Raw genomic sequence first — 16,685 nt, 5'->3', positions numbered from 1 at the left:
GAATCGCCTTAGTCTTTAGAGCTTCTGTAAAATGGAAACAGTATATACACTGTAGGATTCATAAGACCAAATAAAAGACTGAATGTCCATCTAGGCCTTCCTCACTGCCTAGCATAATGCAGATGTTCCATAAATAAATGCTATAATACTTCAATTGAACTTTTAAAAATAAGCATCAGAGGGAAATATTTCCCCCAATAAAAATTTACATAAATGTCTAAGGTACACATAATAATATATTTGAAAGTCCTGGCCTAAAAACCAATAATCACTCCACAGCATATTGATTAAGGTAGATTATATTCAATAAACACCCACACTCTTGAGTCTCTGAAACAGCACTGACGCTACTCTTACCTGTTTTTTCATCTTTATAAACCACCTGAAGATTAGCATATATGTTTTAAATGATGAAGGGGAGGTGTTGACAGAAAAATAGAAACTTCTACAACTTGTGAATTAAATGTAGCATCACAATAAAGGCCCTTCAATTAAAAACATCATGGCAGAGCAAATTTTACAAAAACATTCAGGAAAGCACCAGACGGTAGAGCACACCTGTTATTCCAAGCTTGCAGCACTTCACAAAGACTTTGCTTCTTGGCGATGAGGGACTCGAAGACCGACTGCAGCTGCTGAGGGGTGTCCACTGAGGAAGACATGAGCCTCGCCTGCATCTTCTCAATCCAGTTCTTGAACTCGCCTTCTTCCATCTACAAGGAGAGAAACAATTCCAGCTGCCTGAGACCCACACCTAAAGAGACTTCTGATAAGTTTTTTAACTTTTGAGCTTCTGTCAAAGAAATGAATGACCTCTTTTTGTGCAAAGATATCTTCCATTTTTTCTTCTCTCGTTTTGCTAAATGTATCCGTTTTCAAAGATGCAAGTCTTTCATCAACAGCAAGATACACCTGTGAAACTCTAAAACATAAACGTTAAACACCTTAGAAAAGTTGGAATTAAGTTTTCTAATCTCATATAGAAAAACAACACAGAAAACTTTTTATTTTATTGAATTATGAATCATACACAATTTTGCTACACAAAAAAGACCTAAGAGGATGTACATCAAAGTTTCAAAGCTGTTACGTCTAAGAGGGTTTGAAGTCTTTTTTATACTTTTATGCAGTCTACATTTTTTTTACATTGAACATATATAACATATATTTAGAAAAATAGTTATTTATGTTTTCAAAGAAAGCTAAATGAATAAACCTGATATTTTAAAATATGTGTACACTAGAGACAGGTCTATATACACAAAAACAGATGATCAAAGAAAGTAAAACTCACTTTTGAAAGAAGTCCTTCAGGTCCTGAAGAAGGGACACTTTTAATGGGGCCTGACGTTTAATGAATATTTTGGGGAGTGGAACGCATACTTCGAGAAGCCGAATGGGAGAATAACTGAGAGAAAAAAAAATACAAACAACAGTAGAAAAGCAAAAAAATTTTAACATCTTGAGTAGAGATAAACCTAAATTCTATGAGGTACAAGACAAAGTTTCTATAATACAGCATTTTAAAACAACTATAAAAATACTGAAGACAACGTTCAACCATTATAAATATCCTCCCCAATTCTGGAAGGGTTTTGTCCTGTTTGTTTCTTCACTGTACTGTGACCTCATCATGTATTGCCTAAAGCACAACTGGGATATAAACCTTTATGAAGGTAAGGAACCCCTTCCTACAGTTCGCCTAGAAGCAGGTCACCTTCCCAGCTCCTGAGGATTTGGAGCTCAATTCCTCATTGAGTCTTTCATCCTCATGAGTCCCTTGGGAGACTTTCTACCCATGAGTTTCTGTCATCTAATAAATCTCACCCATCCAGGTGGTAGATTCATGTTTAAAGCTCTTGCTTCCAAAAGGAAATAAGCTCTAAGTATCAGTATTTCCAAAGTCCTGTTTTGTGTCAGAGTTGTTTTAGGTGCTGAGGATATAGCACTAAACAAGGGCCAGAATTACTGCCCTGGTGAGTCAGGAAGAAGGAGACTTGGGCAATAAACAAAACAAAGAGTTCAAAAATCTAGTATATCAGACAGTAAGTGCTCTAGAGAAAACTAAAGTGAGCAAGGGAAGTAAGCAGGGAGTGCTAGGCGTAAGGAGTCAGGGCAGGAGCAATAAGAAACAAAGACCTACGCGACGGACAGAAAAGCAGGCAGATAGCTGGGGAATGGAGGCGTGATCAGGGAGGGAAAATCGAGTACAAGCCTCCCAAGCAAGATCCTACCTGATAGAAAGGAGGCCACAGTGAGGGGACAGGCGTAAGTGAGGGGGCAGAAGCAGGAGGTGAGAACAGAGAGGTATGGAGTAGCCAGAGCACGTAGGAGCTCACAGGCCCATAAACGGGCTCACTGAAACAGACACCCATGGAAGGGTCTGGAGCAGAGGAGTGGCCTGAGCCGATTTTCACTTAACAGAATCACCCTGACTACTGGGTTGAGATCAGACCGCAGGAGGCAAGCCAAAGGATAACTGAGTGAGCCCACTGCAGTACTCTAGGGAAAGGCAACAGAGGCCCAGCCCAGAGTGGCAGTGGTGGAGATGGTCAGAGGCATTCAGATTCTGGATATATTTTGAAGGCAGAGCCTGAAGGCTTTCTCAAATCATGTAATATCACAGGGTACCCATTCTGCAAACTTGTGATTTTAGCTCTGTCTGGAATATCCAGTTAACTTTAAGCTAGTTAATGTCACAACAAAAATTCTAACAAACGCTTACAGAAAATAGTGGTTAAGATGAACACCTGTAACAGCAGAGCTACTAGTTCCCATCATGACTTCATCACTTGATAGCTCTCTCAGTGACCAATTAGCTCGAAAGTGAGCTAATAATCATACCTATTTCTCAAATTAAGGATGAAGTAAAATGACAACACTGAAAGCTCTTAGCACAGAGTACGACCCTCCACATCTGCAATGGTAGGGGTGGGGAACAACACACACCACAAAGTAATTCAATCCTGGTACAGAAGAATGTCACAAAGCCTCCTAGGGAGTACGTGACTGTGTGTAAGATCACCATGGCTCCTTACCTGAAAGATGCCACCATCTGATTATAGGAGAAATACTGGTGATAATCATGGTGGATGGAGTGACCACACGGCTCAGCATTGGCTCTGCGAGTGTACTGGTGCCCATAAAACCTAAGTTCAAGGTATTTTGCAAATGACATGGACCAGGACTCATTGGAAAGAGCAACAACTGGTGTTACCTGAAATTCATATAAATCATTTGTTATATAATCACATACTGAGAATCTTTTTAAAAGAATAATTTGTTTTCTTTTCTAGTACAAATCTAATATATTCTGAATGAAGAAAACTGGAAAAAGATAGAAATGCTTCTAAGTGGCTAGAGTTAGGGATGGCTGGGGGAGCAGTATCACTGGTGATCCCACCCCACCAGTATCAATGTGCTAGTATATTTACTTTCTATGTATGTTTATGTATATTTACATGTATGTATATATGTACATATATATATATGGAAATGAATACATAGGAGGTACCCAGACAGTGTATTTATAAATAAAAAGCCCTTCCTATAATTAGTTTCTTGTATTATTTTTACTTAGCAATGTCTCCTACATATTTTCCCACATAAGATACTCTCATACAACTTGATTTTTAATAGCCATAGAGTATCCCATTATACGGACATCTAACCAATCCTTACTGATATGCTTTCAAGATATTACAAGTTTTTCTCTATTCTAATGATGCTCTGATGAACTTTCTTATGTGTGTGTGTGTGTGTGTGTGTGTGTGTGTGTGCGCGCGCGTGTGTGCGCGTAATTACTTACAAATATCCACAATTATTTCCTTGGAATAAATTAAGGAAAGTAGGAATTGGTAGGCCAAAGAGCATGAACATTTATGCAGTCTTTGATACTTTTTGCCACATTGTCTTCTATAACTGGGGTACTGGGAAGTGCCTGGGCGACGCAGTGGGTTGTGTCTGCCTTCAGCCCAGCTGGATCCTGGGATCGAGTCCCACGTGAGGCTCCCTGCTCAGTTGGGAGTGTGCTTCTCCCTCTTCCTCTGCCCCAACCCCCGCCCCCCACCACTTGCATTCCCTCTCTCTCTCAAGTAAATAAAATCTTAAAGGAAAAAAAAACTGGTGTATTTGTTTACACAATCTCTAACAATACCTGAGAATATCAATTTCCCCACTTTCTTACCAATCTCAGGAATTATAAACCTTTAAAATGTAATTTCTTAAAAACAAAATAAAACTACACTTACTGGTTTTCTTAACACTTCTCTGACTACTGAGCAAAATCTATTTGCACAAGTCTACTGGCCATTTCTGTTAAATTGCTTTGTTATGCCTTTTGCCCTTTTTCTATTATCATGCCTTACAGAAATTTAATACTAAGTATATTACTAGTTGGTCATATTATAAGTTTTTTGACACATGGAAGTTTTTTTCATTTTTGTGTAACAAAAACTGTTTGCCTTTTCCTTTCTAACATAACCCCAAAGGCAAAAGTCTTGTTTTAAAATAAAGTACATACACCAAGGCATGTAAGATATACAAATCTAAGTTATTCATTTAATTCACTGCTCGATCTAGAGAAGTTCATATATTCCACAACAAAATACTACCCGCTGTCTAAAAGGAACAAAAGGCCTATAAGAACAAGTATAAGAAGATAGATAATTACAAGAAATGATTTCATGGCTGTATGCTTGCTACTGCAGAATGAACAGACTTTGATTTTACATTCCTCAACCACTGACATTGATACAGGTCACACTATTATTTTATCTGTAATTCTCATATTTGCCTTCCAAAAGCACACTCCAAAATAAGCAAATGAAGTCATTAAACTTGGCATACGTTCACTGCAAACAATTTGGATAAAAAGTAAATATTAAAAGCATAATATTGTCACCAAGTACTTCCTCTAGAGTGGAAAAAGAAAAGTACACACAAGAAATAAAACACATGGTCTTTTTCTCAAGAGATCAAATTTTTAAATTTAATTTAATTTAATATTTTCATGTGTGTGTTCCAAAATTCATTGTTTATGCACCACACCCAGTGCTCCGTGGAATACGTGCCCTCAAGACATCAATTTAAACATGATCTCAGCTGTATCTCTTAAGATAGGAATGTTGATATAGGCTCAAACAGACACAAACATCCTAGAGTGCTATCATTGTTGTGCTAAAAGTCTGTCTCCCCCACTAAAGGACAGGAGAGATGCCCAGGCCCTCATATAGTCCCCAGCACACAGACAGTGCTAAATAAGTGTCTGCTGAATAAATAAACATAACTGAAAATTGTCAACATATAATCTCTGTAATTTTACTGAACAAGGTATCTGTATGTTACCTAATTACTGATAAATTCTAAAATGGAAACTTCAAGAAATAAACACTAAATGCAATACCCAGCCCTGGAAGGTAAAATATAAAAGAGCTCAATTACAAATAAATCCAAAATAACACAGACCACCCCTTCCAAAAAGAACTATACAAATAAAGAAATAAATGATGTTGTATGAAATACTATAGCAACAGGGCATATTTACCTGTTTGCAGATTCTGCACCAGGAATAGGTAAGAATTGTATGTTGATATCCAGGCACTGGAGAATCCAACTCCTTCAGGATTATCTGCACGCAGCCTTGGCCATGAACAAAGCGCCGAATATGATGCACCATGGGGGTATCACAGAACATGCTAGGACACTGGTAAGAAGGCCTTTGACCAAAAGAAGTCCTCACATTAACCATGAAACCAGAAGCAATGTAGAGTGAATACTGGCTAATTAGAACTGTACTGTCCAGAAAGTACAGTATTTTCTCTAGAGCAATATTGATAACCGGTGGACGATCAGAGCAGGGTATCACCCACATGGCTTGGTCCCCATAGCTGAGCATCCTGACTTCTCCTGCAGCTCAGTGATAGTTTCCACTTATTAAGCACCTTCTATTTGCTTAGCATTTTGAAAACATCAATTCATTTTACCTATGGAAATCCATGATACTTCAGGAGCTTGCTATTCCCTGTAGAGGAGGGTGGTAAAAATTACTCTCTATCATGTAAATGGCAGGGGATAGCACTAAGACTTAAACCAAGGCCGAGCTGATCTCTATGCTTCTCCTGCCTCTCATTTCAATCACCGTAAAAACGGACATCCTTAAAAAATGTCTTAGGGATCACAGCATAATTAGACACTCAAAGATCTGAGGAATGAACTAGATAAGACATTCCGGGGTTGAATATGAAAATACTTCTTTGTATGGTATAGTCTGACATGTGGTATTATAGAAGAGGCCGAATAATACTCCAACTCATGCTCATGTTTTAGGTTGAAATTCTGGGCATCAGAAAAGCATATATGGAATATAAGGAGAAAATCTGTTCTTACCTGAAACAGTATCTCTCTAAAAATATTCCTAATGTAAGATCATTCTTTCCATAAAATTCCATCGTTACAATCCTAGAAGAAGACAACATTTCTTAGGAGCGTGTGTGTCATAAGAACCACACAGCCAGGACACGTCATGAGACTACAAACGGACTACCTGTTAAATATGCCTACAATGTAGTATATTAAAGTTGGCAATATTCCACTTTTCTTATAGAACAGAGTTAACTTCATCAGATACAACAGTTTTGACTAGCCACAATATATCTCCTTACCCACTCCCAGTCCATTAGTATCTTATAAAACTATATCAGGATGTATAAACAATAATAATGAATGACTGAAACAACTGTGAGCCAGGAAGTTTCCTTTACAAAGCCGTTATGTCCTATCACCATAAAATAGAACTCCTATCTCCTGTTCTCTGGTCCACACCTTTACTGAGCACGGAGAACAGCAGCTCATATCCTTCCAGGAGAGCCAATTCCTGATGTTATGCCCAACTTATGAATGCCCACAAATAAGAGAATTTGGCTATATATAGCACTGTTCAATTATTCAAGCCTTGGCCTGAGGAGTCCATAAATTCCCACAGAAAACTCCTATGGGTTCCTCAGCCCCAAGTCAGTCTGCTAGAGCTATACACACTAGAAGAATGATCTCACTGGTAGAAATAAAGTGTTTCTGGGGTCCACAGTTAAAATACAGAACACATTTTATCACAGAAACAGTGCTCCAAGAACAAGTTTTTAAAATTAAAGTACATATAGTACTTTTAAAACTAAAGATAAACTATGTAATAAGTAGTCTTTTGTGACTATTATATCATTTTAAACAAACAGTTTATGATACTATAAGATGTTTTTCTATCAGTGTACTTATAATTAAGTTTTAGGAAAACCCATTAATAAGGCCAAAGACTCACTACTTTTATGAAAATGATGCCTCACAGAAAACCTGCATAAGTTGTACACAATCATCACAATGACTAAAATTAGGTTGTATAGGGGTGCCTGGCTGGCTCAGTCGGAGAACTATGCAACTCCTTATCTCTGGGGTTGTAAGTTCGAGCCCCATGTTGGGTGTTGAGATTACTTAAAAATAAAAAAAAATTTTTTTTTTTTTAAAGCAAACTAGCTTTTACATATCAACTTCCTCATTTTTATACGTACAATATTTCTTCCACCCCTCACATCCTTTTCACTCTTACTCAAGGTACTTCTCATGTACTCCTTACCCATGAACAAATACAAATTCCGTACTTAGTTCACAAGTTTAAAAGTTCTATCAATTCGTATACATGCCATGTACCTAAAAACAGAGTCTAATGGCTAAGATGTTTTTTTAAGTTGCTGGAATTCTGTTGTTAAATACAGTGCCACAGGGCAAGAGGAAAAGACTCCTACCAGGGACTGACGCAGGCACTGGGGGCGTTGCTGGACTGGGCCGAAGAGCTGCTGAAGAGCACACACAGTCTCTGGTGGTTCACGGGGTTCAGACAGTCCACCTACAGGAGAAGGAGCGAATGAGTAACCAGAAGCCGCCCCACACTCCAACCCCAAGGCGTGCTTCTAATGCCCAACATATGCCCCTCGATTTGCCTCCCACCATCACTGTGAGCGTGCCAGTGAAGACTGAAAACTGCCAGAAACTAAATATGAAGAAGAGGAGCAATTCATTTTTGAGACAGAACAATCCAAAAAGTTTATTTAAAAATACAAACAGATGTCTAAATAGCTTGTTTTCCTAAATACTCTTTAGTACTTACAAAACCGCATTAAATTACTTTGGAAGTAAATAGTTAATGAACTAGATCCATATGAAACGATATGAACTGATGACTGAATATAACATCAATCTGAGAAATCCACATTCTCAGGGATTTACTTTATTTGTACTTTATATCTGTTCTTGGTCATTACAAAGGCAACATTTGCTCTCTGCTGAAAATAAAACAGTACAGAGGTAAATGAAGAAGTTCCAGAAATACATAAAGCCTCTCCTCCTTTGATGCTACCCCACCTCCTGGTAACTTTGACCCTGTGGTAACTTTGACCCTGTGGTAACTTTGACCCTGTGATTAAAAACCATGCATTCTCGGGGACCTGGGTGGCTCAGTGGGTTAAAGCCTCTGCCTTCAACTCAGGTCTTGATCCCGAGCCCTGGGATCGAGTCCCGCATCGGGCTCTCTGCTCAGCAGGGAACCTGCTTCTCTCTCTCTCTGCCTGCCTCTCTGCCTCCTTGTGATCTGTCAAATAAATAAATAAAATCTTAAAAAAAAAAAAAAAACCTCTCTTTGAGTTTACATGCATTTATACACAAAAACACCCACATAACAATACACGGGTGATTTCGTTTTTCTAAGAATGAGAGGATGCTACATACAACACTACTTGTTTTTTAACACTTGAAAATATATCATGGGCTCTATCCGGGTGATTCAATGAGATCTAACTCATCCTTTTACTGCAAACAACTAGAAACAAGGCTTCAGCAACTCTCCCTGTACATATAGTCCTACAAAATGTAAGCATTCCTTATAAAATGCTTACTTATTTCAGCAGAATAGGTTATAAAAGATTGGAATCCTGGACCATAGGTATATGCATGTACATGGAAATAAAAATGGATCTCCTCATCACTTTCCATAAATTTACATAAATGTATATAAACACCAATTTATACACAATTTATTATAGATTTTTTTTCCACACCACATTAACTATGACTTACCACTTTCCTTTTTTGCCAATCTCACAAACACTAGTGTACCATACAGAAAACAGTGTCCCATTATTATTTAGTACTTCCCCAACTCTGGGTGAAATTAGGCAACTTTTTATTTGTTCTATTAAACAATTTCATATCCTGATTTAGAGATGGATTTTTTTCATTAGTTTTATTACAAACACTACTACTAATGTGTCCATAAGCAAATCTTCCTTAATTTCTCAATTTGTGTTTAAAAAGAAGGAGGGCACTAGCATCATTAAATAACGTGAAGTGTTTTATGCTAAATAAATACATCTGACATTTTCTAAAAACACATCCATTTTCTGCGGGAACCTCCTGTCTTGCTCCCTCTCACAAGCTTATTAGAAGGATCAAGGACGCATCACACCACACCCAAGTCAGCCTGCCACGGATTTGACCTACCTCCACCCTTCCGCCTACCGCCAAGCTCTTCCCATACCTGACTGCGAGCTCAGCATGAAAATTTCAAAACCCAGTTTCATTACTTGATACTCCTACTTCATATTTAAAGCAATACACAAAATAGCTGACTCAAGACAAAAAAAAAAAAAAAAAGGTACAGGAAGAAATGTTTACTAAATCTGCAATCTGTCATATGTGTGTGTGTGTGTGTGTGTGTGTGTGTGTGTGTTTTAAACGTGCTACAGCACAGTTTTTCAACAAGTTCTAAACGTGCACCTGAAGTGGCCTCACCTTTGTCGACCACACCGCGTCATTCGGAATCAACCCCTTCTCTTCATCACCCTCAATTCTGCTTCCTGATCTGCCGCTTGCTGTGCCAGGTACTTCCTTTGAATAAGCAAAAGGGTCTGCATTTTTTTGCTGAATTCTTCCTCCTCTGGCCCGGTAATCAGCCAGCATTCTACCCAAACTCTGGCTATCCCCAAGATGCTCAGCAATTCTAGTGCTCACTAGCTCGTGCGAGGGTAAGACTTGAATAGACTTGGCCTGAACGCTCCCATTCATGCCCTGAAGGCCGGAGAGATCCCTGAGCAGCTGCTTCTTCCGTCTGCTCTCCATTTCTTTGAACTCTTTGTTGAGGAGAGGAGACCAGTACACCTGCTCGGCAAAATAATCTCGGGTAGAGCATCTCATCCCCTTTTCAGTCAGAAGGAAGGGCTCCCGGAATGTGATTACTGGGGAGATACAGAGGATCACATCTTTCAATTCCTGCTTAAAGGCCAAAGAATAAGTCTTTCGTTTATCTTCAGAAGAGGTAACCTCCTCGGTCACGTACAATCCAGTGTCATCCTGTAAAGGGTCTCTAAAGGTTCTCATCTGGCTTTTGGGATCCTGTAGCTCATCCGCATGCTGCAAGGGCTCTGGCTGCTCCATGCCCAGGGCATCCTGCCGGTCGTCCACGTGGAGCGGCAACAGTGACTCCGGGACCGACGGAAAAAGAGCACAGGGGATCCCTGCCGCGCAAGCTGTCGTGGCATACTCTTGATGCTTCAGAGAGGCCGCATCCTGGGTCACGCTTTTATTTTCCTGGTCGCCCTTCTCAAACACAGTCCTCGATTCTAGCAAACTGCCGTCCTCGGAGGGCAGAAGCTCTGCGGGGAAGTCAGGCTCCCGGGTGAGGGGACTTGCGCTGGATGGCTCCTGTGCAGTCCCTTCGTCCTCCTGCCCCTCGATCAGAGAATGGAAGGAAGGGTTCTGTGTTAACGTGGGAGGCATAGCAAACTCATCCATGAGGAAGGAGATTTCTAGTTGAGAATGGTAAGCGACACAGATCATAAATATTAGGATTTCCTTAACTCGAGCCAGCTCATAATCAGAGCCTCCTCTAAGCTTGATTGTGCAACCCAGGTGCTGTGGACAGCCTTCAAAAAACATCAGTGTTTTGGTTTGCTCTACAAATAAACATAAAAAGTTTAAGAAGACTTAGGTGGCAATCCGTTAAAACCAGACAGAATTCATTCATTATCCTAACCTCTGTAAGAGGAAAAACCTCTAAGACAGACCACGGTTGCCAATACTCATCTAACCACGCTCACAGATACTAACATTATAACTAGCTGTTATTAATAGATAGTACATATTAGTAGGACAAAGTAAACACTGTAGTACTAATGAGTTTACTCATTCCTCTTGTCCTCGATCTCAGGTGAATCTATGCTAAAGATCACTCACCACTAGGTAACTGAAACATCTGCATATAAAATTTGTGACAGGTGCCCAGGTGGGGTTTTGTAAGCAGCTGGTCCATCGACATTACTAAATCACCTTGGGTCATCCGACTGATTCGTTCTAAAACTTGCTAGAACACAGAAAAACATTATATTACAAAATTAGAGAAAAATAAAATTCTTAGTAAATTTTTTCTGGAAAATTAATATTAAAAAATAAACCTCATCATTTCCTTAATTTTAATTACATAATTAAATCACATAATTTCCTTAATTTTAATTATATAACAATTCTTTTGGTTCTAGATTAGACTACAAGTAGTTGCCTAGCGATCAATATGTACCCACGAAAACAAACCAGATTCATACTAATAACATTATAAAAGGTATTTAAGCAGCATGTATTGGCACAGAATACTGAGGAGGGAAGGGGAAAACTTCCTAGAATTGACCTCTATTCTGAATAGGGTAACTTTTCAAGAGAGAACATTTTCTACTTGTACAATTCCCTGAAAAAAATGAAAGCTCAACAAGGACTACTTATTAACTAATATCTATTACACCTTTGGTCTTGTAAATAACTATAATGAGTGCTATATAATTAATTACACTTTCTTCCAGCCTGAGGTTCTCCAGTCTTAAATAATGAAATGGCTGTTGTGTCTACTGTCCTACTTTCAATATATGGAATAGCAAATAGATAATCAAAGATCCCTGCATATCAATCATGCATACATATAAATTTGAAAACTGAGATTTTAAAAAATGATATAAAAACAGAAAAATAAGAACACTCACTGATTTTACATTAATGACCAAAGTAATGCCATGTTCTAGTAACATGTCTTGGGCAATCCGAGATACTGTTTTTTCAACTAGAACCAATGTGGGTCGAACATCAACTATTCGCTGAACATAATTCTTCAAGAATTCCCTTTCCTGAGGAAAAAAAAACCATCAAAACTATTACAGCTGGTACAATTCAAGATCTAGAGATATTAAAATATCAGGATAGTTTGACAATTAATATAACCTAAGCCTAAATTCTTTTCATCCATAAATAAGTCCAGAAGCAAGTCACTTCAAACAAAACCTAGAGTTTTATTCATAATTCTAAACTGCTGATTATGCTAAAAAGAATTTCAGGGAAACTTTATTTTCTGACTTACTAATCGTACTTTGATTTTCAGTTCTTAGTAACTTGTACTATGAAAGTCAAGAATCCAATTAGCTTGCTCTCAGATGTTAAAAAAATAATAATAAATTTTAAAAATCTAACAGCCCAACTCCCCAATGAAAGTAATTTCTACTTTTTAAATTATAGATTCCCCATTATGTTCTAAAAGTAACCAGAGTAGCTCTTCTTTGGCTATCTAAATAAATAACTCTAACGATGCTATTTCAGCTTCCTCCTCATCTCAATCTCCTAGCAGATTATATTCTACCCAGAACAGCCAGAGTTAAAGATCTAAAACACAAAGCTTAATACAATTGCTTGACAAAGGCTTATTTTCAAAGCAAATTAATACTGTTAAGTAATGACCAGAATTAAAATAATACAAATCACGGGGCGCCTGGGTGGCTCAGTTGGTTAAGCAATCGCCTTTGGCTCAGGTCATGATCCTGGAGTCCTGGATCAGGTCTGCATCAGGCTCTCTGCTCAGCAGGGAGTCTGCATCTCCCTCCGACCCTCCCCTTCTCTGCTCTCTCTCTCTCTCTCTCTCTCTCTCATTCTCTCTCAAATAAATAAATAAAATCTTAAACAAACAATAATACAAATCACTAACTTTTTCATAAAATTTCTGGGCTCCACAGAGGAGGACACCTGAATGTGTGAGCAGGTCTGTCACTTCTGCTCCACACACCTAAAGTGTGTTCTGGGCAAGTCCTTATTCACAGCGAGTGTCACCAGCAGCGGATGAGCCTGTTCCTGCAATGAACCTGCCAGGATGGAGTGTATTTCTACCTTTCTCTGTTTTATTGACAAAAACTGGACATTTTCAAAATCTCCCATTATTAACAAAATAGATTTTTTTCCCTTGAAATGTGTTAACTTCCTACTCTACCTATTATGTGGCAATTGAACAGCATTTTATTTTATTTTTAAATATTTTATTTATTTATTTGACAGAGAGCTAGACCGCACAGGTAGGCAGAGTGGCAGGCAGAGGGAGAGGGATAGGCGGGCTCTCCACTGAGCAGGGAGCCCAGTGCAGGGCTCGATCACAGAACCCTGGGATCATGAGCTGAGCCGAAAGCAGCTGCCCAACCGACCTGCCACCCAGGTACCCCCTAATAGCATTTTAAATGATGTTATTTTTGCAGCTTCAAAAGTATACCTAGAAGACTTTTTTTTTTTAAATCTCTGGGCTTTGGCACAGGAATGGCAAATACACTTCCTCTCAGTTGCAACTATAAACAACTGCCATGATTAAACACGAAACACCGTATTCCAAAGGAAGCCTGGTCCAGGCCCAGCAAGGAAAGGATATCAGGGAGGAGGCCATGAGCCCGGAGCAGGGCAGGGGCAGACCAACGGCCCAAGCAGTGTCAGCTCTGTGAAGACTCTGTGAAGCCACCGGCTGCTTATCTCCTTGCCCTTTGCTTCTCCTTCTCCTGATTCCAGGCAAACTTTGTTGATTGTGCTTTGCTTTACTGTGCTTTGCAGATACTGCATTTCTTACAAACTTGAACGTTTGTGGTAACCCCATGTCGAACAGGTCCACTGGCTCACTTCATATCTGCGCTTTTTTTTTCCAACAGCACTTGCTCACTTCATATTTGCATCACAATTTGGTAATTCTCATAGTTTTTAACATTTTCCAATATTATTATATTTGTTATGGTAATCTGTAATCAGTGATTATGAACAACCCCCTGAAAGATTAGATGATGGCTAGCACTACTTAGCAATAAAGTATTTCTAAATTAAGGGGTGTGTGTGTGTGTGTGTGTGTGTGTGTGTATAATTCTATTTGTATACTTATTGGACTACAGTACAGCATTACCATAACTTTTATATGCATCAGGAGGTGAAACAGATCATTTGATGAACTTTATTGCAATACTAGCTTTACTGCAGTGGTCTGGAACCAAACCTGCAATCTCTGAGGTATGCCTGTATCTACCAAAATTTCTGCTGCTTCTTTGGTTATTCCACACTGAGTGGACAAAAAGAGAGAGAGAGCTCAAATCAGCTGATACTTTCTATCAATTCAAACTAAAAACTTTCACAGGGCAGGTGTTTAAGGTTTAAAAAACTACGTCTCAAAGCACAATGTATTTTACCTTATAGCAAATTAAATCATGTTTCTTAAACAGGTTTGCCCAGAGCACATTTCTCTAACACAAACAGACTTCAGTCCACTAACCTAATGCAGGAATGGAGTTACAATAGAGTGGATAAATTTAAATACACTTTTCTGTAAACACTAACCTGTGGATTTCAGTAATCCAGTTCATCCAAGACCTGCAATTTCATACATTTTAACAAATCCATTCAGGATAAGCCTTACAATCAACACAGTTGTGATCTAATCCTATAAGTCTTCCAATGATACCTTCAGTGAGATTAAGAGAACTCCCAGCATCAAAAAATCTAAGACTCCAAAACCAATAATTGTGTTTTTCCCTATTCCCTGTATCAATTCACCACTGAGAAGTCACGGTAAATCAGAGCTATCAGGGATGGTAATGATCTAGTCAAAACCTGATTTTTGTTATACATAACTGAATTTCAAGAGGAAACAACCCCAAATAACAAAGCAGAATTCCAAAAAAACACAAGTTTCTTCTGTTGCTTTTCTATGAATTCAGTACAAAAGTGACTGCTTCTACCACTGTCAGAAAATTGTCACCTATGGATATTCAAGTAATGCTTTTCGTAAATATTTCTGGAACTGAATATAAGCGTTTCTGCTAGAACATGATAAGACACATTCCTGAAAACCTCCCATTTTGAACAACTGCAAATGAAAATGCATAGCATTTAGGGGAGAAAAGGAGTTGGGGCAAAAAAACTTTTTAAACCAATGTAACTTCATATCCAGCCCACTAGCAAAAATAAAAGTCAATACCCTGCGATGACCTTGGACAGCCCACACACGTGGCTCAGCACAGCTGGAGGCTGCCTGAATTTAAAATGTACAAAAGCAACTACTCAATAGTACAACAGGAAATAAGCTCTGAGCCGTGGGGCCACGGGGAGCCATCCAGGCAGGACTAGGGCTGCATCTCTCTGGGGTGAGAACACTTTCAGCAGAAAAGCACTTTTAGTTTCTTAAAACAGAGCCAAAAGGGTTTTAGCCTGTGTAGCAGCTGAGCTGAGGCTGAGGATTAGAATCCTCTGCAGCTCTTCCGGGTCCCTTAGTTAAGAAAAACCATAGAGAAATACACAATTTCCATCGGATGTTACTCCCCTTAACCAACCATGTAAAAGGTAACTGGCAGTCCAGAAACACGTGTTTTAGTAGGACAGACTCTATTAAAAACTAGGTATTGCCACTGGGGATCTGCTAAGTTAGAAAAATCCTTAAAGTAAATCAATAACCCAAGTGGGCAGAGAGGCCAGAATTTAGAGTTTCCATTTTTCTTCCATATATTCCCCAAAAGTCGTACGTTCCCCTTAACAACTCTGAAACTCCAAAATAAGGAATGACAGAGGTTTTGATAAGCTTCCTAAGTAATACATAAAAGAGGTCTTTTATAATAATTTTTTTTAAGATTTTATTTATTTATCTGACAGAGAGAGATCACAGTAGGAGAGAGGAAGGGAAGAGATCACAGAGAGAGGAAGGGAAGCAGGCCCCCTGCTGAGCAGAGAGCCTGATGTGGGACTCGATCCCAGGACCCTGAGATCACGACCTGAGCCGAAGGCAGCGGCCCAACCCGCTGAGCCACCCAGGCGCCCCTTATAATAATTTTTTAAGTGAAACAAAAGCCATCAAGTTTCTTTCCCTGCCAAATAAAACCAGCTGGAATGAGTTACGAGTCTGCGAGCCCTACAGTACACAAAGACCCCTGCAGATCGCTTTTGTAGTCAGAAGTCCTTACCTGAAGCACAATAGGATCAATGCAAGTAAATTTAGTTTCTTCTCTGTAGAGATACTCAATGGAACACTTCAACAGAAGAATTTTGGGATTTTTAATACAAGAATTCATCTACAAAACATAAAATTTGTTAAAAGCTTTTTAAAGCCTGCACTTCACAGACCTCCTCTAATCATATCTTTTAAGTTATATTGTTTATAATTCTTTCTAAATAGACTATCTCCTTATATTTGTTCTGAAATACTCTCATGTAGTTCTTTTGTGGTATTCTTATATATTTTTTCAAAACAAATTGCTCAGAGCGAAGCAGACTTCCTCAAAAATTGGCTTTGCTTCACTAATTCTATTTTAACTTAATCCTCTACA

The 16,685-nt window shown here is 38.8% G+C and overlaps 1 protein-coding gene across 5 annotated transcripts in view; it reads right to left on the bottom strand.

Annotated features, from left to right (window-relative positions):
- Positions 1–16,685, bottom strand: part of PIKFYVE (phosphoinositide kinase, FYVE-type zinc finger containing) — a 78,633-nt gene that overhangs the window by 22,013 nt on the left and 39,935 nt on the right. For all 5 annotated transcript variants that reach the window (XM_004764279.3, XM_004764278.3, XM_004764277.3 and 2 more), the window contains 11 exons: positions 16,323–16,430; positions 12,069–12,209; positions 11,275–11,401; positions 9,835–10,994; positions 7,794–7,894; positions 6,388–6,459; positions 5,546–5,717; positions 3,039–3,217; positions 1,295–1,408; positions 814–922; positions 559–713 (listed from right to left, as the gene is read on the bottom strand). In XM_004764279.3, coding sequence (XP_004764336.1) covers positions 559–713; positions 814–922; positions 1,295–1,408; positions 3,039–3,217; positions 5,546–5,717; positions 6,388–6,459; positions 7,794–7,894; positions 9,835–10,994; positions 11,275–11,401; positions 12,069–12,209; positions 16,323–16,430 — 2,438 coding nt within the window. The remainder of the gene's footprint in view (positions 1–558; positions 714–813; positions 923–1,294; positions 1,409–3,038; positions 3,218–5,545; positions 5,718–6,387; positions 6,460–7,793; positions 7,895–9,834; positions 10,995–11,274; positions 11,402–12,068; positions 12,210–16,322; positions 16,431–16,685) is intronic.

This window comes from Mustela putorius, unplaced genomic scaffold (genome assembly GCF_011764305.1).
Source record: "Mustela putorius furo isolate JIRA1106 unplaced genomic scaffold, ASM1176430v1.1 tig00000275_pilon_pilon_pilon, whole genome shotgun sequence".
Taxonomy (NCBI): Eukaryota; Metazoa; Chordata; class Mammalia; order Carnivora; family Mustelidae; genus Mustela; species Mustela putorius.
The sequence above is the reverse complement of the archived record's forward strand: the minus strand, read 5'-3'. Positions and strand labels throughout refer to the sequence as shown.